Raw genomic sequence first — 25,661 nt, 5'->3', positions numbered from 1 at the left:
TAGTATAGCTGGGTTGGGTTGCCACTGTCTCTGTGTGTGCGATGTGTGTATGCCTGTGTGTGTTCTGTGTTTTTAAATAATTTGTCCAGACATGTCTGCCTGTGTGGGTTTGGTGTATTTAACCCTCCAAGACATTAAATAATACATGATACACCAATTCAAAAATAAAAGTAAAAACGAAAACAGAAAAACAAGTGTGGGGGTTGGCATGTGTTTTTCTCAAGCTCTTCTGGGATGTACAGATTCATCTTTTTCAAGTTTGTTTTATTTGTTTGGTCTTTAGAAGTTGTTCATTTTGGCAAATTGCTTGTGAAATATTGATGAATATGGGATCATTGAAACTGAGTAGTCGTTGTGGGCAGGAGGTTGCTTTTGTGAGGTGGTTGCAAGGGCAAGTTCCACTGTATAGCTTAAATTGGGCCAGGAAGGGATACCGCATTTAGAGAGTTCTTAGCTTCTGTTCCAGACAAGCTTTATTATTTAAAAATAATGTTTGCTAGTCACACCTGTGTGTAATGACCACTCAAGGGACAGACCAAAAGTGGTTGTTATAGACAGGTGGTCTCTATGGAAAGGTGAACTAGATTATAGATATAACAAAACATTGGAGGGATCTATTGGTGTGGTGGTTGCATCTGGGTAGGTGGTTGCTATCAAGAGGTGGTCGCTAGTGCTGGTTGGATTGTAGTTTCAATCTAGCATTTTGCCCAAACCCATGTTTCAACTTACATTACTTTACGAATCTAAATGTTTGAAAATACATATGAATGATATTAATAGCTTGCAAGTCAAAATTGTTGTTTCTGTTTTCCACTAAAATAATCAAATCCATTCCGCTTTTTAAGCAAGGATAAAACTCCCTTGTTCATTACAATGCTTGTTATTCTCTCAGGTGCCAGGAGGTTGGTTCCACACAACTCTCACTTAATTACTCTTGTTGCACATGTTGAATGCATTTAGAGCGCTTTTGTCTCTTCATTTCTCAGACCATCAATCAACCAATCAATATGAGGCTTATATCGCGCGTATTCCGTGGGTACAGTTCTAAGCGCAGGGATTTATTTATTTATTTTTTTTAAATTTTTTGGCTCACGTAAGTGTAGCCTATGCGATCGTAACTTTGTCTGTCTGTGCGTGCGTGCGTATGTGCGTGCGTGCGTGCGTGTGTATGTCTGTGGTAGAAACTCTAACATTTGAAGACGTCACATTACATTGACGTCACATTATGACGTAAGAGGGTTAGACGTCACGCGAAGGAATTACTGAAAGTCTCGGTCATTATTATTTTGAGCGGGCCGAGACTAGTTGGCAGTCGTGTCCCTGTAAGTAGGCTACATGCAGACAGACAGATCTAGATCTAGTGTCTCGCTTTCTTGCACAGTTTCACCTATGCTCTTTCTGTGTGTGTGTGTGTGTGTGTGTGTGTGTGTGTGTGTGTGTGTGTGTGTGTGTGCATACATGCGTGTATATGTGTGTGTGTGTGTGTGTGTGTGTGTGTGTGTGTGTGTGTGTGTGTGTGTGTGTGTGTGACGGAGTGATTGAGTTTGTGTTACTGTTTGTCGATTTCTTACGTGAGCCTTGATGGCTTCGCCTCTTGTTATTTTATGCAATTTATATCGCGTACATATTCAAGGCGCAGGGATTTATTTATGCCTTGTGAGATGGAATTTTTTTACACAATACATCACGCATTCACATCGGCCAGCAGATCGCAGCCATTTCGGCGCATATCCTACTTTTCACGGCCTATTATTCCAAGTCACACGGGTATTTTGGTGGACATTTTTATCTATGCCTATACAATTTTGCCAGGAAAGACCCATTTTGTCAATCGTGGGATCTTTAACGTGCACACCCCAATGTAGTGTACACGAAGGGACATCGGTTTTTCGTCTCATCCGAAAGACTAGCACTTGAACCCACCACCTAGGTTAGGAAAGGGGGGAGAAAATTGTTAACACCCTGACCCAGGGTCGAACTCGCAACCTCTCGCTTCCGAGCGCAAGTGCGTTACCACTCAGCCACCCAGTCCATTCCGCTTTAGTCTCACAAGTTTTGTTTTGTGTGTCCGCAGCTGTCAGAAGTGGCCAAGCTGAAGGGGATACCTGACCTGATACAGCTAGAAGTGTCGGGTAACCCCCTGTGCGACCTCCCCCACTTTCGCCTCTACATCGTCTTTCACCTGCGCTGTGTCGAGATCCTGGACGGCCAGCAGGTGTCTGTCACTGAGCGTGACAAGGCCCAGAATCGATTCTCCCTTGGTGAGTGAGATTTCGTCTTGTCGCTGTTGTTCCGGATACTGCTGCTGCTGCTATTGCTGTGCTTTTTCTCGATTTGCCTCTTTTTTATGATTCAGTTGATTTGGTTGTCTGTTCGTTGTTGGGTTGTTTTTTTTTGTTTTTTGTTTTTTTTTGTGGGGGGGGGGGGTGGTTCTTGTTGTTTGGGGTTGTTGTGGCTAGGGTTTTTCTTTGTTTTTGGGGGGAAGGGGTGTTTTTGTTTGTTTTGATTTATCTTTGTATTAGTCTTGTGAAATTTCTGTCAGTGGACATGACACACTGTCAATGATAACACAAAGAGGAAAAGTAAGGGTATTTCTGTTCATAATTGACTAAGACAAGAACAAGACTCAGGTGGTCATAATCAATGTAAGTGTAACAAACTTCTCTGAGTACTTGAGCAAAAAGGTAAAGACAAAAATCTGTACTGTACTTGAACTGGATCAGAAGTGATGAATTTACTAATGACAAAGACAACAAACATAACAGCTCTGTTAACACCTCATCACGATACAAGGTTCAGTTCAACATTAGTCATTCATCATAGACACTAAACCTTCTTGTGTGTACTTCGGGGATCTTGCTTTATTGAGAATTAAGCTGGTGTTTCTCTGCAGACGAAGTGCAGACGCTTGAGCGACAGGTGGAGCAGGGGGAATCTCGCTACCGACAATTGGAGGAAAGCCACAACCGCTCGGAACACGAGCGCTCACAGCACGAGTCGTCTCAGAACGAGATGAGACAGAAGGAACATATCGCCAAAGAGGAGCTCAACCGCCTTCAGCAAGAGATGCAGGCCAAGGATGATCTGGTCAGTATGGGAGGAGGGGGGGGGGTGTCTAGGGTACAAATTGCAGGATGGAGGTGGAGGAGAGAGAGTGGGTAAAAATCAGCAAATTTTGGGGAGGGTGAGGAGAAAGGGGGGGGGGGGGGGGGGTCCAAAATAGAGGGAGTAGAGAGGCGGGGGGTGAAGGGGGTAAACACCTGTAGATGTCAAGGGGGAGTTATCAGAAGTAGGGGTGGCGTGGGGGGTCAAATGTGGAGGATAGATAAAGGGGAGCAGACAGAAGGCAATAAGAAATGGGGGGGGGGGGGGGGGGGGGATAGATATTGGCGGTTGACTAGTGATGCCTTCATCCCACCAATTGTTACTTGTTTTTCTTTTTTCTGTGTGTTTTTATAGTGGTTTTTGTTTTGTTTCGTTCTTTCTTGTTTTGTTTTAATAGTTCGGATTGGTTTTGTTGTCTGTTTTTCTCAGTTGAAGCGCGGGGAGGGGTGGGGGGGAGGATATAAAAATTGGAGGTTGACTAGTGATGCCTTCATCCCCCCCAATTGTTAAGTTGTTTTTCTTTCTTGTGTGTATGTGTTTTTATATATTTTTTATTTTTTTATTTGTTTTTTCTTGTTTTATTTTAATAGTTCGGATTGGTTTTGTTGTCTGTTTTTCACAGTTGAAGCGCAAGACGAGTGACCTGAACAAAGCATGTGAGAAACACTACCAGCTGGAACAGGAGCTGGCGTTTTTCAAGATCGACTCCAAGTTCCAGAGTCTGGGCGAGGCACCTCCCCCTCAACAAGACCTGGTCAGTGCAACTGTTTATTTTACTTGTGTGAAGTTCTCAACACAATGTTCAGCGATGCTCTTCCCAGTTTTGCCTTGAAAGATGAAACATATCTCCCTCAGTTGTGACACACATCATTATCATTGCTTCATTCGTCTTTTGATTGATCTCTGTTATTCTCTCTTTTTACATTTAGTCAAGTTTTGACTTAATGTTTTAACGTAGAGGGGGGAATCGAGACGAGGGTCGTGGTGTATATGTGTGTGTGTGTGTGTAGAGCGATGCAGAGAAAACTACTGGACCGATCTTCATGAAACTTGACATGAGAGATCCTGAGTATAGTATCTTCAGACGTTTTTTTCATTTTTTTGATAAATGTCTTTGATGACGTCATATCCGGCTTTTCGTGAAAGTTGAGGCGGCACTGTCACGCTCTCATTTTTCAACCAAATTAGTTGAAATTTTGGTCAAGTAATCTTCGACGAAGCCTGGACTTTGGTATTGCATTTCAGCTTGGAGGCTTAAAAATTAATCAATGTTGTCATTAAAATCGATTTTTCGCAAACAGATTTAAAATTGATTGCATCGTATTCTTCATCACATTCTGAATCTAAAAATATATACATAATTATGTTATGTTTACTCTTAAAATGTGATCACAATTAACAAAAATAGATTAATTAGTCTTACAATTAAAATGTAAGAAATCGATCCAAAAATGATTTTATCTTATTCTTTATCATTTCCTGATTCCAAAAACATATAGATATGATAGGTTGTATTCAAAACAAGCTCAGAAAGTTAACAAGAATACAGAAAAGCACGCTTTCCTGCTTAGCACAATACGCTACCGCGCTAATCTGGGGTGTCAATATCACTACGTTTTGCACGTGGGAGGTGATCGATTTCCTTCACGCGGGGATTGACGAAGCTGTCCTATCTTGGTGAAAAAGTACAGTGCGTTCAGTTTTATCCCGTGAGTTCGACAGCTTGACTAAATGTAGTAATTTCACCTTTCGCGACTTGTTTTACTCTCTCTCTGTCTCGCCATCGTTCTCTCTCTCTCTCTCTCTCTCTCTCTCTCTCTCTCTCTCTCTCTCTCTCTCTCTCTCTCTCTCTCTCTCTCTCTCTTTTGCTCCCTCTGTACACCCCCTTAGGATACAGGGTGTATAGGTTTCTGTCTGTCTGCCAAACTTAGATTAGATCCCAGGTCCATATGGGTCGATTGAGCTAAAATTTGGTGTGTGGCTTGGAATTGGGGTACATACGGTTCTTGTTATTAGTTACTATGCATCTAAAGTATTCCTTGTGTTATTTTTCTCTTTTTTTCTTCACTTCTACAACAGAGCAGCGATGATGGAGGCCTCCTGGGTGAAAGTCCCTACATCGGCCGTGCCCGTTACCAAGCCAACAAGTTTGCCCAGGAAGGCCAAATGCATGGGTCCCCACAGCGAGCGCAGATGCACTCCCTGAGGGCATCTGCACCCATGCCGCGGTCTCACTCTCCCCGAATGGACATCCACATGCACGCAGAGCTTGACGCTGAGCTGGACGCGAAGAGGAGAGAAGTCGCGGAAAGTAAGGATTATAGACAAAGCTCTATTGACTTCTTCTTCTTCTTCGTTCACGGGCTGAAACTCCCACATTCACCCATGTTTTTGCATGAGTGGGTTTTTACGTGTATGACCATTTTTGCCCCGCCATTCTGGCAGCATACGCCGATTATTTTCGGGGGAAGCTCTTTTGACAATTTTGGACCTTAGTAATCCCTGTGTGACCCCCAGACTTTGTTTTCTCAAGTTTTCTGTTCATAAGCTCTGTGAAGTTACCTCCATTTTATGACTTTGTTTTCTCTGATTTTGTGTTCATAAGGTCTGCAAACTTGCTGCCATTTTGCGACTTTGTTTTCTCAGATTTTCTGTTCATAATTTCTGCCAAGTTACCTCCATTTTAAGACTTTGTTTTCTCTGATTTTGTGTTCATAAGGTCTGCAAACTTGCTGCCATTTTGCGACTTTGTTTTCTCAGATTTTCTGTTCATAATTTCTGCCAAGTTACCTCCATTTTAAGACTTTGTTTTCTCTGATTTTGTGTTCATAAGGTCTGCAAACTTGCTGCCATTTTGCGACTTTGTTTTCTCAGATTTTCTGTTCATAATTTCTGCCAAGTTACCTCCATTTTATGACTTTGTTTTCTCATATGTTCTGTCCAGAAGTTCTGTAAAGTTACTTCCATTGTAAGACTTTCTTCTTATTTTGAGACCTGATTTTCTGAGATTTTTAGAGGTCTTAAAAGTGGAAAGAGGGGGGGGGGGGGGGGAGTCTATTGTACAAGGATCATCTAAACCTCCGGTTATTTTTTTCTGATTTTGGTAATTTTCAATGTTCATGGCTGTAACTGCGGTGGAATGTTGCTTTCAGCGGAGGAGAAGCTGCGACACCTGCAGGGTGATCTGAGCTCCACAGAACAGAAACTCATGAACGCCACAACTGAGCTGAAGAAAATGGCACCGGGCAGAAACACCCCAGAACCATTTCAGGATGACAACAAGTTCAAGATTCGACAGAGGCTTGCCAAGAAAATGCAGACAGTAAGAATCATTCAGAAATTCTGCAAAATGTTATTAGCTTCAGCAAATTGTAGTCTGTCTGAAGACGTGAACGTTGATTTAGACTTGACATGCAGTTGCAAATAATACTTTTCTTGTTGAGTAGCAGTTCAGTTTCTTCTTGTCGTTCGCTGTTAGATCGTCAGTCCGGACTTCAGGGCGAAACGTGCTGTCCTCTGCAGTTCAGTTTTATATAGACGTTGATTTTTTAGATTTTTTATATAAGAGAGACAAAGTTGGACCTGCCCTGGTGACCATTTCTTAATAACGACCACCTGTTTATTAACCCTTAGGCTGGTTGTCGCGCTACTTTACGTATACTGTCACCTGGTTGTCACGACATATGTCGCGCTACTGGCTCAGTCTGTTTGGTCGGTTCCGATTACCTCCCATGGATGCGAAAACCCTGTTTTTCTTTATTTTTCTCTCTGTTAATTCACCAGTGGCTATGTAACATGCGTTACAGAATTGCACCAGTGTAAGGGTTAAGACCTCACGAAAGAAACCCTGGCAAGATTCTTTACTCTATAATTCACCTTTTCAGAACAACCGCCTGTCTATTTGAACCAATTTCGGGTGGTCCCTTTGGTGGTTGTTGGAGACAAGTTGGACTGTATGAAGAATAAATAGCTCATTCCTGATGTGTTGAGAAATCAGTCTTCGTGCAATGACATTGCAGAGCAATAAGATGTAAACTTAGTCAGCTAAACATCAACATTTCCTCAATCATCTCAATGCGTTTTAAATCAGTGAATAAAAATGAAAATACAGTCGAACATGTCTATAACAACCACCCAAGGGACCAACCCAAAGGGGTCTTCAGAGACAGGTGGTCACTTATGAAAAGGTGAATTATGTAGAAGAGAAATTCGTCTACGATCTACCTCCCGCGGGTTAGGGGGAAGAATTTACCCGATGCTCCCCAGCATGTCGTAAGAGGCGACTAACGGATTCTGTTTCTCCTTTTACCCTTGTTAAGTGTTTCTTGTACAGTATAGAATATAGTCAATGTTTGTAAAGATTTTAGTCAAGCAGTATGTAAGAAATGTTAAGTCCTTTGTACTGGAAACTTGCATTCTCCCAGTAAGGTCATATATTGTACTACGTTGCAAGCCTCTGGAGCAATTTTTTGATTAGTGCTTTTGTGAACAAGAAACAATTAACAAGTGGCTCTATCCCATCCCCCCCCCCCCCCCCCTTTTCCCCGTCGCGATATAACCTTCAACGGTTGAAAACGACGTTAAACACCAAATAAAGAAAGAAAGAAAGTCTACGATCTTTGTGAGTGGTCGTTGTGGGCATTTGGTTGCTTTCGAGAGGTGGGCGCAAGGGAAGGTTTTGACTGTACCATTTTGTGTATACACATTTTTTGTGTTCCAGTCTCATGCAAAAAGTGCTGCAGACCAGTAAATGCGAAGACAATTTTAAAACGATAGATATCACTGAATATGTTCACTCAGTTCTAACGATTTGCTTCAGGTGAACGAGATGCGAGATAATGCAACCCAGATGGAGGACGAGATTGATCGCATCCAGCTGTCAATCACGCAAGGCCGCTCCGAGATCAGCCAGCTCAAGTCAGACTTGCAGGGCCTGGATCCTCAATCCCCTGCCCATGTGAGTATTGGGGAGAGGGGAACAGGCAGTGAAATACTCCAGGATTGGCCCCAAGGAAGTGGCCACACTCCAGGCAATACAAATCTCTGCAATTTCGCAGATTTCTGCAAAATGTTTTTTTTTTTTTTAAATAAAAAATATAAATGATAGTTTGACCCAGGTGAGAGGGACACAATAGTGTTTTTCTTTATATGCACAATTTTTTTTTCACCAGAGGGGGGTAAATTCATATTTACAAGGCCAAAATGCTTCAGCCCCACCAGGGGCTCTGCCACTGGACTCCGCCAGGGGACCTACCCAGGCCCCCGGACCCCTGCCGTTATATATTTAATTCTCAAACACATTCTTCCTTGAATGGATTGCCTGCACTCAGAAAGAAGTGTAATCATTTTGAGGATCATTCAGTGTGATGGTGGACCTTACATGGGACTAAATCAGGATGTTTCCCAGGCACTCTTTCTGGGGTTGTGGGATAGTGGAGTGGTGGTGTGGGGGATTGGGAGAGAGGTCAATGGAGAGGAAGGAGGGGAAAGGATGAAGCGAGAGGGGGGGGGGGGAGGTTATATGGAGGGTTGGGAGAGTTGATTGGAGAGGAAAGGGTTTCCATTTTAAAATGACCTAGAAAGAAAAAAAATCATGATGGTCTTGGCCCATAATGTAAAACAAAGTTTTTTAAGTGGGCTGTATGAGGCTTGCATGGTGATGATAATGCCAGCTTGATAAAGAGGACACTTGTCATTGTATGAGGCTTGCATGGTGATGATGATGCCAGCTTGATAAAGAGGACACGTGTCATTGTATAAGGCTTGCATGGTGATGATAATGCCAGCTTGATAAAGAGGACACTTGTCATTGTATGAGGCTTGCATGGTGATGATAATGCCAGCTTGATAAAGAGGACACGTCATTGTATGAGGCTTGCATGGTGATGATAATGCCAGCTTGATAAAGAGGACACTTGTCATTGTATGAGGCTTGCATGGTGATGATAATGCCAGCTTGATAAAGAGGACACTTGTCATTGTATGAGGCTTGCATGGTGATGATAATGCCAGCTTGATAAAGAGGACACTTGTCATTGTATGAGGCTTGCATGATGATGATGATGCCAGCTTGATAAAGAGGACACTTGTCATTGTATGAGGCTTGCTAGGTGATGATGATGCCAGCTTGATAAAGAGGACACTTGTCATTGTATGAGGCTTGCATGGTGATGATAATGCCAGCTTGATAAAGAGGACACTTGTCATTGTATGAGGCTTGCATGGTGATGATAATGCCAGCTTGATAAAGAGGACACTTGTCATTGTATGAGGCTTGCATGGTGATGATAATGCCAGCTTGATAAAGAGGACACTTGTCATTGTATGAGGCTTGCATGGTGATGATAATGCCAGCTTGATAAAGAGGACACTTGTCATTGTATGAGGCTTGCATGGTGATGATAATGCCAGCTTGATAAAGAGGACACTTGTCATTGTATGAGGCTTGCATGGTGATGATAATGCCAGCTTGATAAAGAGGACACTTGACATTGTTTGAGCTGTCTTTTTTACATTTAGTCAAGTTTTGACTAAATGTTTTAACATAGAGGGGGGAATCGAGACGAAGGTCATGGTGTATGTGCGTGTGTGTGTGTGTGTGTGTGTGTGTGTGTGTGTGTGTGTGTGTGTGTGTGTGTGTGTGTAGAGCGATTCAGACTAAACTACTGGACCGATCTTTATGAAATTTGACATGAGAGTTCCTGGGTATGATATCCTCAGACGTTTTTTTCATTGTTTTGATAAATGTCTTTGATGACGTCATATCCGGCTTTTCGTGAAAGTTGAGGCGGCACTGTCACGCTCTCATTTTTCCGGACTTCGGTATTGCATTTCAGCTTGGTGGCTTAAAAATTAATTGATGACTTTGGTCATTAAAAATCTGAAAATTGTAAAAAAAATATTTTTGTTATAAAACGATCCAAATTTACGTTCATCTTATTCTCCATCATTTTCTGATTCCAAAAACATATAAATATGTTATATTTGGATTAACAACAAGCTCTGAAAATTAAATATATAAAAATTATTATCAATTTTTTTTTTTCGAAATCAATTTAAAAACACTTTCATCTTATTCCTTGTCGGTTCCTGATTCCAAAAACATATAGATATGATATGTTTGGATTAAAAACACGCTCAGAAAGTTAAAACGAAGAGAGGTACAGAAAAGCGTGCTATCCTTCTCAGCGCAACGAATACCCCGCTCTTCTTGTCAATTCCACTGGCACTGCCTTTGCCACGGGCGGTGGAGTGACGATGTTACGAGTATACGGTCTTGCTGCGTTGCGTTGCGTTCAGTTTCATTCTGTGAGTTCGACAGCTACTTGACTAAATGTTGTATTTTCGCCTTACGCGACTTGTTTTTTTTTATCAGCAACACAAACAACGTCAAATGGTTGACAAGGAGCAGCAGGTTAACCAAGACCACTCAGCGTATGGGGACATGCAGCATGACCTTGAGTCGACCTTGCAGACCATCGCGAAGGAAACAGCCGACATCAAAAACCTCGAAGAGCAGCTCACTGGAGGTGATTAATTTTCTTTTCTTTTTTTTTATGTGAAAAAAACATGTGTTATATTGTGGGTGTTTCGAGAGCCTGTGGCACTTTGTTTGCTTATTTTAAGATACTTGTTTGTTTGATTTGGCCCCCCCCAAAAAATGGGTGTGGTTACGGTAACATAGCCAAAAAAAATAGGGTAGGAAGGTAGGCAATCACTTTTTTTTTTTTTAAACTTTTTTTTTCTAATGTGTACAAATTGAACGTACTTGACAGGGAAATAAGTGTGCGACTCGGGCGATTTCGCTTTCATTGCGTTTTCTGCACTGTTTTTTTGTTTTTGTTTTTTTTGTTTGACAAATGTAATAAAAAGTTATAGGGTCGGCCCCTAAAAATAGGGTAGGTCGGGTTACCGTAACCACACCTATTTTTTTTTTAGGCCTTTTAGAAATGAAATTGCTTTTATTGCTCGGTGAAACAGATTGTGGATATGTGGGTTTGTGTGGTGGATTGTGCGTTCTGATGTTCTGATGATGATGACTCTTTTGTTTTGTTTCGCTCCAAATAAGCCTGCTCTGTGTTTGTCAACTTTGTATCAGAGTGCAGGAGAATCTGTATAAAAAATCTTCAGTAATTTGTGAATCTTCACACTTTAACACTGAACCACCTACAAATAATTTCCATTCTTTGCATTTCCTCAGAACAAATCGAGCAAAACGAATCGCTCAAGGGTGAGCTGGACGACATCGTCCATGGTCTCCAAGGTTACCTGGAAGGGGTGAAGGGTCAGAGCATGCAGCACCAGCAGGAGTTCCAGATGCTCCTGCAGGAGAAAGCAGCCTTGGAGGAGAAGGTCCGACGTCTGGAGGCCGAGCTTAGCATCCTGGACACGGAGGCCACCAGCGCTAAGATTCTGCAGAAGGTTAGCGCTGTGTGTGTGTAGTGTGTGAGTGGTGTTTGTTGTGTGTGTGTTTCTGTGTGTGTGTGTCTATGTGTGTGTGTCTATGTGTGTGTGTGTGTCTGTAGTGTGTCTGTGTGTGTAGTGTGTCTGTGTGTGTGTGTCTGTGTGTGTGTCTATGTGTGTGTGTGTGTAGTGTGTCTGTGTGTGTCTGTCTGTCTGTGTGTGTAGTGTGTCTGTGTGTGTGTGTCTGTCTGTGTGTGTAGTGTGTGTGTGTAGTGTGTGTGTGTAGTGTGTGTGTGTAGTGTGTCTGGGAGTGTGTGTGTCTGTGTCTGTGTGTGTTGAGAAGGTGTGGGGGTGTTAGGGTTTGTTACCATGTGGGTTTATTTAATCATATATTACTTGATTCTTTGTAGTTTTGTTGTTGTTATTGATGGTGTTTTTGTGTGTCTGAGCTTTCTGGTGTGTTTGTGTTTGTGTTTTTATATAATATGTGAGTCCAGTGCCAAAGTACTGCAGAAGATGAGTGCAGTCACGTTTGCTGAATTGTGCAAGGAAGTATAGGTTTTCATTTTGCAAAAAAATCATATATTTTCCTAAATCAAATGATAAGTGCTACAGCATTTTTAAAGGGTGGCTACATTTTTGTGGGCCAGGGACTGAATAACTTTACACTGGGAAAGGTGTCATTGGATGTCAAGAGCTTGTTTGGCATCCTAAAACTGATAAGAGTTTACACATGTTATCAGTGGGTCATTGATACCAGTTTTGCATTGACTAAGCATGCAAGACTGTGTTATCAAGAACAAGGCTGGCAGAGGTAATGGAAAACAAAACTACTGGTAGTAAGATTAAATTGCCACATCTGTTTACAGTGCAAGAGGTATTCATGCAGTTAATGTGCAATTCCATTAGCACTAAACTGCCGTGGTTCATTCTCACATTCTGAGTTGTACAGTGGAACAGTTTGTTTGTTTGTTCGTTCATGGGCTGAAACTCCCACGGCTTTTACGTGTATGACCGTTTTTACCCCGCCATTTAGGCAGCCATACGCCGCTTTTGGAGAAAGCATGCTGGGTATTTTCGTGTTTCTATAACCCACCGAACTCTCACATGGATTACAGGATCTTTTTCGTGCACACTTGGTCTTGTGCTTGCGTGTACACACGGGGGGTGTTCGGACACCGAGGAGAGTCTGCACACAAAGTTGACTCTGAGAAAATAAATCTCTCGCCGAATGTGGGGACTAACTCACGCTGACAGCGGCCAACTGGATACAAATCCAGCGCGCTACCGACTGAGCTACATCCCCGCCCAGTTGTACAGTGAAACACCCCTTTTAAGACCCCCAAATTTAAGACCCTCCTTTCTCAGCTGTTCTGTGCATAACCTCTGTAAATTTACCGCCATTTTAAGACTCCCTCCTTTTTAAGACCTAATTGTCACAGATTTTTGAATGTCGGAAAAGGGGGGTTCCATTGAATCTCCGATGAAAGGACACCCTGAGACCAGCATAAAGTGTCGCTCATTGCATGTGGCCCTTTTTAGCAGATTAATTGAACAGTTTGATACATGCTGGTCCCCTCAGCAACTAAAGTCACATGCGTGTGTTTTCTAATGTTCAGTGATACTTAGCATGGAACTTGAGTTGGCCTTGAACCAGACCTAAAATGTGCTTAACATTTAGGAGACCAATTTAACCATTCAATATGTTCACGTCTCCTCAGCAACTGGAAGAGGCAGAAAAGGAGCTGCACAAGAATCAGAACATGAGCCAGAATCTGCATGACGATCTGCATCGCTCGCGCCAGAAAGACCTGGAGATTCAGGATCGTCTGGAAGACGCCGAGGACCAGGTCAAGCGACTCAACAGCAGTCTGGCCGAGGCTGAGAAAAAAGCACAGGTAAAAGAGATAGAGTGAAAGTGTTTTTGATAGGTCTTGGATTTTATGTTAAAGGTTGTGTGTGTCTTGTTTTTTTTTAGCTGCTCTTGTATGATGTGAAATTGTGAGTAACTGCACTGTGGGCAGATAGCTTTTTTACATTTAGTCAAGTTTTGACTAAATGTTTTAACATAGAGGGGGAATCGAGACGAGGGTCGTGGTGTATGTGTGTGTGTCTGTCTGTGCGTGTGTGTGTGTAGAGCGATTCAGACCAAACTACTCGACCGATCTTTATGAAATTTGACTTGAGAGTTCCTGGGAATGATATCCCCGGACGTTTTTTTTCTTTTTTTCGATAAATACCTTTGATGACGTCATATCCGGCTTTTTGTCAAAGTTGAGGCGGCACTGTCACACCCTCATTTTTCAATCAAATTGATTGAAATTTTGGCCAAGCAATCTTCGACGAAGGCCGGACTTCGGTATTGCATTTCAGCTTGGTGGCTTAAAAATTAATTAATGACTTTGGTCATTAAAAATCAGAAAATTGTAAAAAAATATTTTTTTTGTATAAAACGATCCAAATTTACGTTCATCTTATTCTTCATCATGTTCTGATTCCAAAAACATATAAATATGTTATATTCGGATTAAAAACAAGCTCTGAAAATTAAAAATATAAAAATTATTATTAAAATTAAATTTCCGAAATCGATTTAAAAACAATTTCATCTTATTCCTTGTGGGTTCCTGATTCCAAAAACATATAGATGTGATATGTTTGGATTAAAAACACGATCAGAAAGTTAAAAAGAATAGAGATAAAGAAAAGCGTGCTATCCTTCTCAGCGCAACTACTACCCCACTCTTCTTGTCAATTTCACTGCCTTTGCATCGAGTGGTGGACTGACGATGCTACGAGTATACGCTCTTGCTGTAAAAATGCAGTGAGTTCAGTTTCATTCTGTTAGTTCGACAGCTTGACTTAATGTTGTAATTTTGCCTTACGTGACTTGTTTTTAGCTGCCCTAGTATGATGTGAAATTGTGAGTAACTGCACTGTGGGCAGATAGCTTTTTTTTTAGTTGTCACTGAGAAATGTTAAGCAGTTTAGAGGAAAAGCTACTCATCCTATAAGTGTGGGGGAGAGGGGAGGCACAAATCTGGTTTAAAGAAGTCCAGTTTTCACATCAACAATAAGTACCAAAAAATAACACTACAAATTTCAGCAACTTTTGTTGTTTGTTGATTTAAGTTTTGATATATCTCTTGGTCTAGCATGTTTTGATCTCTAGTAGCAGCACCTCTTCATTCCTTCCTCAGCTATATTAATCAATCAATATATGATAGAACATAAAGTTTGATACTCACATTGATCACTTGGTTACAAAGCTGTATAATGAGGTTCAGAAAAAATCTCAAATCTCAAATCTCCCTTTTAACTGAAAGCTAAGTTCTGACTCCACAGGCGGAGAGGAGGGCGATGGAGCAACAGCTCCAGCTGGAGCGAGAGCGGCTGGAGAAGATGACGCAGCGAGTGCAGGATGCCAACAGACAGGATCTGGAGGCCAAGAAAATCCTGGCACAGCTGGAGGCTGCCAAGGTTGGGCTTGTTTGGGGGACTTTTGAACTTTTGGATTGGTGGATAAATGTTATTTTTATTTGTTACCAAAATATTACTGTTGACACACATTTTCACAGATATTGTTCAGCTAGGCCTCTGTCTACTGTGAAATAAGATTAAATACCCGTGTGACCTGGAATAATAGGCCGTGAAAGGTGGATGCAGCGCCCAAAGGCAGTCGATCTACTGGCCGATGTGAATCCGTCATATATTGTGTAAAAAATTCCATCTCACACGGCATTAATAGGTAACATGCGCCTTGAGTCGCCTTGTGTGGTGAGATACGCGCGCGATATGAATCTTCGTAAATAAATAAAATAAAATGTGTGATTGTTTACACTGATGAAATTAAATAAAGAGAAGAATGAAAGAAAAAAACACTATTGTATACCCCCTTTTCAGACCTCCAAGAATCTGAGCAAATTAGGTCTTAAAAGGGACGGATTCTTAATGGGGGTTAATTTACAGAGTTAATGAACAGAAAATCTGGAGAGAAAAAAAATTATAAGTCTTAAAAGGGGGAGGTCTTAAATTTGGGGGGTGGGGTCTTAAAAGGTGGGTGCCAGTGTACTCATCTGATTGTTTGTTCGTTCATGTGCTGAAACTCCCACGGCTTTTACGTGTATGACCGTTTTTACCCCGCCATTTAGGCAGCCATATGCCGTTTTCGGAGGAAGCATGCTGGGTATTTTCGTGTTTCTATAACCCACCGAACTCTGACATGGATTACAGGATCTTTTTCGTGCACACTTGGTCTTGTGCTTGCGTGTACACACAGGGGTGTTCGGACACCGAGGAGAGTCTGCACACAAAGTTGACTCTGAGAAATAAATCTCTCGCCGAACGTGGGGACGAACTCACGCTGACAGCGCCAACTGGATACAAATCCAGCGCGCTACCGACTGAGCTACATCCCCGCCCTAGTGGGGGTTAATTTACAGAGTTAATGAACAGAAAATCTGGAGAGAAAAAAAACTAAGTCTTAAAAGGGGGAGGTCTTAAATTTGGGGGGCGGGGTCTTAAAAGGTGGGTTCCAGTGTACTCATCTGATGTATGTTGTGATTTGACCAGGCCATGAACACGTCCCTGCGTGACCAGATGGAGGACCTGCAGCAGAAGCAGCATCATGAAGACGACAGTGGCTTTAAGCCCAGCGAGCTGAAGAAACGACTGCGCAAGTTCACCCACGACTTCAAGACAAACAAGGTACAGTGCAAATAGCTTTGTCCTGTCTCCACTCTCCCCCTTGTTGCAGCAGACCGAGTCAGACAATTCGCATTGAGAATTATTGTGCCTTACAGCATGCCGTCAATTTGAAGTAAAAAACAGCACCCATCTACATTGACTTTTGATTGTAACGGCACACTAGGCATGCTTGCTAAGCCATATTATAGATTTGGTGCGTGCTGCATTACACTCCATTGGCCAACGCTAAACAAGAAGCACTGCGATTGGCCCTACAGCTGTGAATCAAAAGGGGTTGAAAGAAACATACAAACGCTGCCTGTTCCTTTGGATGTAGCTTCAGCGTGCAGCGCTTTGTTGTAAATGACAGTTTCAACAAAGATAATTGCTGCCTCAGCTTGTAATTGATAAATCACCCAGTGGACAGAGCCATGAAATTGATTCATTCTTATCCAAGTTCACACACAACTTTAAAAAAACTAGCGTGTTTTTTTTTATTTCTTCACCAGAGTAAGTTTTTTTGTCATTCAGTTCTCGTTTCTTTTCTTCCTTTTTTTCTTTTTTTGTTGTTGTGGTTTTTGTTTGTTTTAGTGTTTTTTGTTTGTCAAGAAATGAACAACTTTAAAGATTCCTTATTTTTGTGTGTGATTTTATTGTGACAGGGTCCAGGGGCCAGTTTCATAAGCCAGAAACACAGTCGACCAACTGCAGTTGTCCGAGAGAACCACAGTAATCCGACGTTATCGGGTTTCACGAACAAAATTTCAGTCGGCCGACTGCGGGTCGTCTCACCGGAAGTCGGCCAAACACGGTGATGCTCTCTCCCCAACACTGTGTTCGGCTTACTGCGGTAAACCGAAAATAAATGTAATTATCCGCACAGTCAATGGCAGAATGCTCACACTTTTTTGGATTGTGAGCCAAACCTTGTGATTGTTCTTCGAAATGATCTATCATGACGCAGTAATCCAGGAGACAAGTCAGGATTATGTCTTGAAGACGTCACATTATGGCGTAAGAGGGTTAGACGTCACGCGAAGGAATTACTGAAAGTCTCGGTCATTGTTATTTTGAGCGGGCCGAGACTTGTTTTTTCTTCGAAATCGGCCATTTTCACGTGCGAATGAGCAAACAGAAGTGGTAGTGTTGCTAAATTTAGTCCTCGACTTGGCCACTCGGATTACTGTACAGTCGGTCGACTGCGGTTGTCCGCGGGTGACGGTGATTCGCTCATGAAACGCGCTTTTCGGTGACCCGGCGATCAACCACAGTCCATCGACTGGGCAGTCGATTGACTGTCAGTCGGTTCACTGCTATCTTATGAAACTGGCCCCAGGAGAGCCTTACAACAAGGATGACTTTGTGTGTGATTTTTATTGTGACAGGGTCCAGGAGAGCCTTACAGCAAGGATGACTTTGTGTGTGATTTTTATTGTGACAGGGTCCAGGAGAGCCTTACAGCAAGGATGACTTTGTGTGTGATTTTTATTGTGACAGGGTCCAGGAGAGCCTTACAGCAAGGATGACTTTGTGTGTGATTTTATTGTGACAGGGTCCAGGAGAGCCTTACAACAAGGATGACTTTGTGTGTGATTTTATTGTGACAGGGTTCAGGAGAGCCTTACAGCAAGGATGACTTTGTGTGTGATTTTATTGTGACAGGGTCCAGGAGAGCCTTACAGCAAGGATGACTTTGTGGGTGCAACCTTCAAGGAGATCTACCAGGCAGCGCAGGACAAGATGAACAAAAGCATGCGAGAGGTGGATGACGTCAAAAAGATCAAGGCCAAGGTCAGATTTTTCAAATATTTTTTTAATTTTTTATTGGTTGGATGGGTCAGTAGTGTTTTGGGGTATTTGTTTTTTGTGTGTGTTTTTATCTCCCATTCTTTCCCTCTCTTTGTTTTTTTTCTGATTGTGTTGTTGCATATTTTAAATCTGTGATAAATGCTTTTCATGAAAAAAATGAATGACAGCTATCTAATGCAGAATCACTGAAGACAGCATTTGCAAGGTTTTTGCAACAAACATGCATGCTGATATGTTTTGCAGTGCTTTTGATTTGTTTGTAATATTGTACAGAAAGGATATGTTTAGTAGTGTTACTTCAATTTTGTAGAAACTTTTATGAAAATGAACTTATAATTGTGTTCTTTCTCAGACATGTTTTGCTTTCTGGCAAGATTCTACTGGCTGTACTTTTCCTCAATTCTGTTTACTAAACTTTATTGTCATTGGTTGTTGTTGTTTTAGGCTGAGGCAGAGATTCAGGCAATGAAGGAGAAACTAAAGCAAGCACAGGCTCAGCTCAAGAACCTGGACAACAAAAAGGTACGACCAGGGATGACGAAAGCTGGAGTTTTCCAGTTTCCTATGGGTTTAAATTTTTTAGTAGTAATGTAGCAAAAGTTGCTAGTCCACAAGAAGTTTTATTTGTCCATGAATAGCAAGAATTTAACCAATTAAGCTAAAGTTAACTAATTTAAACTAAACTCAAAGTAAACTTAGACTAAATGGTGACAAATTTCTGAATGCAAACAGACCATTGTTCGCAAATTATAAAATGAAAAGTATTATTTGTGCGTTGTTCTTTAGATAAGTAGGTAGGGAGTTTCAGGTTGTCTTTTCGGTCACCACTGGTGAACGGACTGGCCTTGTCAAACTCTTGCACAACTATGCAATGCGTGCTTCGTGGCGCTGTCATTTTTATATTTAGTCAAGTTTTGACTAAATATTTTAACGTAGAGGGGGGAATCGAGACGAGGGTCGTGGTGTATGTGTGTGTGTGTGTGTCTGTCTGTCTGTGTGTGTGTGTAGAGCGATTCAGACTAAACTACTGGACTGATCTTTATGAAATTTGACATGAGAGTTCCTGGGTATGAAATCCCCGAACGTTTTTTTCATTTTTTTGATAAATGTCTTTGATGACGTCATATCCGGCTTTTCGTGAAAGTTGAGGTGGCACTGTCACGCCCTCATTTTTCAACCAAATTGGTTCAAATTTTGGTCAAGTAATCTTTGACGAAGCCCGGGGTTCGGTATTGCATTTCAGCTTGGTGGCTTAAAAATTAATTAATGACTTTGGTCATTAAAAATCGGAAAATTGTAAAAAAAAATAAAAATTTATAAAACGATCCAAATTTACGTTTATCTTATTCTCCATCATTTGCTGATTCCAAAAACATATAAATATGTTATATTCGGATTAAAAACAAGCTCTGAAAATTAAATATATAAAAATTATTATCAAAATTAAATTGTCCAAATCAATTTAAAAATACTTTCATCTTATTCCTTGTCGGTTCCTGATTCCAAAAACATATAGATATGATATGTTTGGATTAAAAACACGCTCAGAAAGTTAAAACAAAGAGAGGTACAGAAAAGCGTGCTATCCTTCTTAGCGCAACGAATACCCCGCTCTTCTTGTCAATTTCACTGCCTTTGCCATGAGCGGTGGCCTGACGATGCTACGAGTAAAATGGCATTGGGTTCAGTTTCATTCTGTGAGTTCGACAGCTACTTGACTAAATATTGTATTTTCGCCTTACGCGACTTGTTTTAAATTCAGTTCTATTTCTTTTCTTTGCATCCATCATGAAGATGTCAAAGAGTAGGAGTTTGTGTGTGTGTGTGTGTGTGTGTGTGTGTGTGTGTGTGTGTGTGTGTGTGTGTGTGTGTGTGTGTGTGTGTGTGTGTGTGTGTGTGATGTTTCAGGCGGATGAAGAGAAGAAACGAATGCAGGATGAGATTAACCGACTGCAGGCATTGCTGAAACAACTGAAAGAGGTAACATTTTGTCCGTCTGTCTGTCAGTCTGTCTGTCATTCTGTCTGTCGATTGTCTGACTGTCTGTTGTGTCTGAATGCCTGTGTCTGCCTGTGACCGTTTTCCTCGCTGTCTGTTGAACTGTTTGCCTTTTTTCCTGTTAACCTGTTTGTCTGCCTGTCTATTTACTCATATTATAGACCTATTCTTAATATATGCTGTGTATTGCAGTGGAACTCCAAAAATTGGGTCTTTAAAAGGAGGGAGTCTTTAAATGGGGGTCAATTTACAGATGCTATGAACAGAAAATCTGAAAAATTAACGTCTTCAAATGGAAAAGTCTTAAATTAGTAGGTCTTGATAGAGGAGTTCCACTGTACTACCCAGGTACGTGTGCTAATATATGTTTGTGTACATGTATGCAAGTACTAGTATGCAGATACCGGCGTCAGTGGTCCCCTGGTTGTGCTTAAATGTTCTAATAAAGACATTAATCTTACAGGGTGGTATACCTGTGCGTGTAGTCTATGCCCCATCTGACGGCAGCATCGACAGGGCTTCCTCATTGGACTCTGAAGAGAAACTGCTGTACGACGAGCTGCAGAAAGAGTTGATGGACCTGAAGCGCTTCATGCGACAACAAAACAATGACGCTTCTCGCAAGGTGAGAGTTTTTGGAGATTGTTTGTAAAGTTCAGATCTTCTGTAAATATTTCAAGGCCCCAGCTGAAGATGTTTGGTTTTGTGTTGTTAGTCAAAATCAGCACTGAAAATTAGGTATAACTATAAATCATATCTGTACTCACTATACGAGTATTTCCACTATAATTTGAAATGTTAGGCTCCCTTGTCTGGTTTCAGTACATGTATATCGGCACGAGGCGCTTGATTGCTTACCTTACAGAAAAAAGGCCTTGTTGTGAGCTGATTTGTGAGATTGCAGCCAGGTCAGTGCGACATTGCAACAAGGCCGTAATTTACATTGCAAATGAGGCTTGCTCCTATAAAGCAGTCGCAAACGTTTTGTTTTGTTCATGATTAAATGTTCCAGTAACTAACCTTTCTTGTTTTTTGTTTGATTTCATTTTTATCACTGTGGAAATATATCCTTGATTCCCTACTGAAATTTTTTGTAAGAAATACAAATAAAATGGGTAGCGCTGTATACTGTATGGCAGCTCGCTTTCCCAATGTGAGAAAGCAGCCCGATCTTATGTTATGTTATCTTATGTTATGATATTTTATCTTATCTTATTTGATCTTATCTTATGTTACTGACTGCATGGTGACACTGTGTGCCAGGTGATGGAGGCGGAGACAGAGGCTGCCCAGTGGCAGGATGAACTGAAGGCACAACAACAGCGCTACGAAGACGAGATAGACAAACACAAGCAGGAGGCTGAGCTTCTCAGGGTCAGTAGCTACAGTTTTTGCCTCAAGTATCTGAGACTTAATTATATACATTGGTGCCACTTAATTAACTCTCGCTTCCTCTTGTTGCACGTGTCATATGTATTTGGAGTGCTTCTTCTTCTTCTTCTTTGTTCATGGGCTTAGACTCCCACGTTCACTCATGTTTTTAGCACAAGTGGATTTTTACGTGTATGGCCGTTTTTACCCCGCCATTCAGGCAGCATACGCCGATTTCGGGGGAGGCATGCTGGGTATTTTCGTGTTTCTATAACCCACCGAACTCTGACATGGATCACAGGATCTTTTCCGTGCGCACTTGGTCTTGTGCTTGCGTGTACACACGAAGGGGGTTAAGTCACTAGCAGGTCTGCACATAGGTTGACCTGGGAGATCGGAAAAATCTCCACTCTTAACCCACCAGGCGGCAGCGACCGGGATTCAAACTCACGACCTCCCGATTACGAGGCCGACGTCTTACCACCACGCCACTGCGCCCGTCATTTGGAGTGCTCATTTCCCTTTGTTTCTCAAACCTGTACATTGATAAGTTTTGTTCGCCTCTGCATATACACACGTTTCCTTTCAGATCAGAGAAAAAAAACGACTGACTCAATCAAAATAACATTGGTTGTTACTGACTCAAAATATCATTGATTGTTAAAGAAAAGCATAGATATTAAGTGTTTAAAGAAAAAAGCAGTTAAAGATGTTTACAAAATATTGACAGGAGAAGCAGGAAGCTCGTATCCAGGTGATTGCACAGGATCTGGACCAGGCACAGTACTCAGCCGACACACTGCAACAAGTACTCAACAACCGAGAGGCCGAGCTGCACGATGAGCTGGGGGCTGCTGACATGTCCAACCAGATGATCTGTGAGTCCTGAAGTGGTTTGAGTTTCTCTGGTTTATCCAATCAGATGATCTGTGATTCCCGGAACTTGGTTTGGTTTCCCTGGTTTGTCCAATCCGATTGTCTGTGATTCCCAGAACTTGTTTCAGTTTCCCGAGTTTGTCCAATCGGATGATCTGTGATTCCCGGAACTTGTTTCAGTTTCCCTGGTTTGTCCTATAAGATGATCTGTGATACCCGGAACTTGTTTTGGTTTTCCTGGTTTCCTGGTTTGTCCAATCAGATGGTCAGTGTAAGTCCAAACATTGGTGTTGGTTTTGTTGCCTTGCCCCATTGGATTATTTGATTTCTTTAAATAATGTGGGGAAACGCTGTAACTTCTCTCAGAAGCACAGATCTCCAGACAAGAAAAAGACACGGGGGGGAGGGGGATCTGTATTTCGCTGTTTTTGACAAAAATCTGTGTACAAAAATACAAATGACATTTATGTTTTGATCGATTTTATGATTGAACTTACACAAACAAACGTTTTTGTCACATGGTTCAAAGAAGGGAAATCCAATGTTCAATATACGTTATTGTAATCAAAGCACATTCCTAAGTACTCGTGGTTGTTGCAGCGGCCCAAGAGGATGAGCTGTCGCGGCTGTACGGCATCCTGGAGGCCCAGCGCGGCGAGCTGGAGAACCTCAACCAGATGCTGGACTACCTGGCCTCCCAGGGGCCCGATGGAGGTAAGGTTGATGTTTTCCTCCCTGCCCTTTACCCTCAAGTATAGCCCACTACCTGTCCCCCCAGGTACCCGATGGATGTAAGGTTGATGTTTTCCTCCCTGCCCTTTACCCTCAAGTATAGCCCACTACCTGTCCCCCCAGGTACCCGATGGAGGTATAGTCGATGTTTTCCTCCCTGCCCTTTACCCTCAAGTATAGCCCACTACCTGTCCCCCCGATACCCGATGGAGGTATAGTCGATGTTTTCCTCCCTGCCCTTTACCCTCAAGTATAGCCCACCACCTGTCCCCCCAGGTACCCGATGGAGGTATAGTCGATGTTTTCCTCCCTGCCCTTTACCCTCAAGTATAGCCCACTACCTGTCCCCCCAGGTACCCGATGGAGGTATAGTTGATGTTTTCCTCCCTGCCCTTTACCCTCAAGTATAGCCCACTACCTGTCCCCCCAGGTACCCGATGGAGGTATAGTTGTTTTCCTCCCTGCCCTTTACCCTCAAGTATAGCCCACTACCTGTCCCCCCAGGTACCCGATGGAGGTATAGTTGATGTTTTCCTCCATGCCCTTTACCCTCAAGTATAGCCCACTACCTGTCCCCCCAGGTACCTGATGGAGGTATAGTTGTTTTCCTCCCTGCCCTTTACCCTCAAGTATAGCCCACTACCTGTCCCCCCAGGTACCCGATGGATGTAAGGTTGATGTTTTCCTCCCTGCCCTTTACCCTCAAGTATAGACTTCCAGTATAAACCACCACTGATCTTGTCAGGCTTCTAGGTGTGAAAATTGCATCTTTCAACTTCAACGAGAAAAAGAAAAAGAAAAGTACAATTAGATGATGTATAATACTTGAGTATGGGGTATCAGACTTTTGCACAAGCATCACAACTGCATACATTAGTCAAATTAAAAAGGTAAAAATATTCAATTTTCGAGCTTAAATACCTGGTTTCAATAAGTTCTTTATAAATGCTGTCTATATTTTTAATTTGAGACATGTCAGTTGGGCGAAAGATCTATTTTAATTCTACCTTCTGTTCTCAGGGTTACACTCCAGCCTCAAGACCTCAGATTTTTAAGACCTGATTTTCTCAGATTTTAGAAGGTCTTTGAGGGGGGGAGGGGGTATTACTGTACATATAATCTCATCCACGGGGCGGGGATGTGGCTCAGTCGGTAGCGCGCTGGATTTGTATCCAGTTGGCCGCTGTCAGCGTGAGTTCGTCCCCACGTTCGGCGAGAGATTTATTTCTCAGAGTCAACTTTGTGTGCAGACTCTCCTCGGTGTCCGAACACCCCCGTGTGTACACACAAGACCAAGTGCGCACGAAAAAGATCCTGTAATCCATGTCAGAGTTCGGTGGGTTATAGAAACACGAAAATACCCAGCATGCTTCCTCCGAAAACGGCGTATGGCTGCCTAAATGGCGGGGTAAAAAACGGTCATACACGTAAAATTCCACTCGTGCAAAAAAAACACGAGTGTACGTGGGAGTTTCAGCCCACAAACGCAGAAGAAGAAGAAGAATCTCATCCACGAATTTCTCCGTCTGCTTTTTCAGTGGGCCCCGGTTTTGATGATGAGCTGTGGCGTATCCGACAAGAAGTGAACAAGTTGAAAGAGACTCTAGCCATGCAGTCAGCCTACGTTCAATCCATGCCCAACTCACAGAGTTTCGGCAACCAGGCAGGCCTCCCCCCTCCCTACCTCTCCTCCTCCGGAACTGGGATGGGCGACGGTCTGGGGGTGAGTTGAGTGGATGAGGTGTTGGAATAAAAGCAGGTGCATGAGGAGCGCATGGTAGATAACTTGGTAGAGCACTCAACTTTTGATCTGCGGGTCACAGGTTCGAATCTGAGCCGGAATTGACACTGGACAACTTTATGTGCAGACTCATCCATGTACCAACACAGTGTAACCACTGTGGCACGTAAAAGACCTTGGTCATTCTGTCAAAAGTGCAGGTGGTTGATTATAACTGAACATACACACACCTGGATAGCGCAACTCTGTTGCTGCTGGATTTACGATGGGAGTGAGCAACCTGAATTGCCAGCAATGGGACTACTAAGTAATAGAAGTGATGATGAAATTTGTATATCTGTTTGCTATAAAGTCCATCGACTAGGTCTACGTACTGGTGAATATTTTGTTGGCTCACGTAAGTGTAGCCTATGCGATCGTAACTTTGTCTGTCTGTGCGTGCGTGCGTGCGTGCGTGCGTGCGTCTGTGCGTGTGTATGTCTGTGGTAGAAACTCTAACATTTGAAGACGTCACATTACATTGACGTCACATTATGACGTAAGAGGGTTAGACGTCACGCGAAGGAAGTACTGAAAGTCTCGGTCATTATTATTTTGAGCGCGCCGAGACTAGTTGGCAGTCGTGTCCTATGCAGACAGACAGATCTAGATCTAGTGTCTCGCTTTCTTGCACAGTTTCACCTATGCTCTTTCTGTGTGTGTGTGTGTGTGTGTGTGTGTGTGTGTGCGCGTGTGTGTGTGTGTGTGTGTGTGTGTGTGTGTGTGTGTGTGTGTGTGTGACGGAGTGATTGAGTTTGTGTTACTGTTTGTCGATTTCTTACGTGAGCCTTGATGGCTTCGCCTCTTGTTTTGTTAGTGATTAACCATGCCAGTAACAAACCTTTCTCGGTTTTTGATTACAAAAGTAAAGGGGGAAAATCTTGCTTTTCAGGCGCCTCGC

General features: G+C 42.4%; 1 protein-coding gene across 5 annotated transcripts in view; it reads left to right on the top strand.

Annotated features, from left to right (window-relative positions):
- Positions 1-25,661, top strand: part of LOC138948950 (centriolin-like) — a 98,328-nt gene that overhangs the window by 7,602 nt on the left and 65,065 nt on the right. For all 5 annotated transcript variants that reach the window (XM_070320622.1, XM_070320623.1, XM_070320620.1 and 2 more), the window contains exons 5-24: positions 2,075-2,261; positions 2,894-3,087; positions 3,728-3,859; positions 5,185-5,416; positions 6,258-6,427; positions 7,925-8,062; positions 10,481-10,634; positions 11,306-11,526; positions 13,230-13,406; positions 14,854-14,988; positions 16,081-16,215; positions 17,857-17,985; positions 18,448-18,525; positions 19,912-19,983; positions 20,465-20,626; positions 21,265-21,375; positions 22,103-22,250; positions 22,849-22,962; positions 24,519-24,703; positions 25,653-25,661. The exon at positions 25,653-25,661 is cut by the window's right edge and continues 135 nt beyond it. In XM_070320622.1, the coding sequence (XP_070176723.1) occupies positions 2,075-2,261; positions 2,894-3,087; positions 3,728-3,859; positions 5,185-5,416; positions 6,258-6,427; positions 7,925-8,062; positions 10,481-10,634; positions 11,306-11,526; positions 13,230-13,406; positions 14,854-14,988; positions 16,081-16,215; positions 17,857-17,985; positions 18,448-18,525; positions 19,912-19,983; positions 20,465-20,626; positions 21,265-21,375; positions 22,103-22,250; positions 22,849-22,962; positions 24,519-24,703; positions 25,653-25,661 (2,883 nt within the window). The remainder of the gene's footprint in view (positions 1-2,074; positions 2,262-2,893; positions 3,088-3,727; positions 3,860-5,184; positions 5,417-6,257; positions 6,428-7,924; positions 8,063-10,480; positions 10,635-11,305; positions 11,527-13,229; positions 13,407-14,853; positions 14,989-16,080; positions 16,216-17,856; positions 17,986-18,447; positions 18,526-19,911; positions 19,984-20,464; positions 20,627-21,264; positions 21,376-22,102; positions 22,251-22,848; positions 22,963-24,518; positions 24,704-25,652) is intronic.

The sequence above is a fragment of the Littorina saxatilis genome, linkage group LG15 (genome assembly GCF_037325665.1).
Source record: "Littorina saxatilis isolate snail1 linkage group LG15, US_GU_Lsax_2.0, whole genome shotgun sequence".
In the NCBI taxonomy this organism is placed as follows: domain Eukaryota; kingdom Metazoa; phylum Mollusca; class Gastropoda; order Littorinimorpha; family Littorinidae; genus Littorina; species Littorina saxatilis.
Note: the sequence above shows the minus strand (reverse complement) of the source record. Positions and strands in the feature narration are given on the sequence as shown.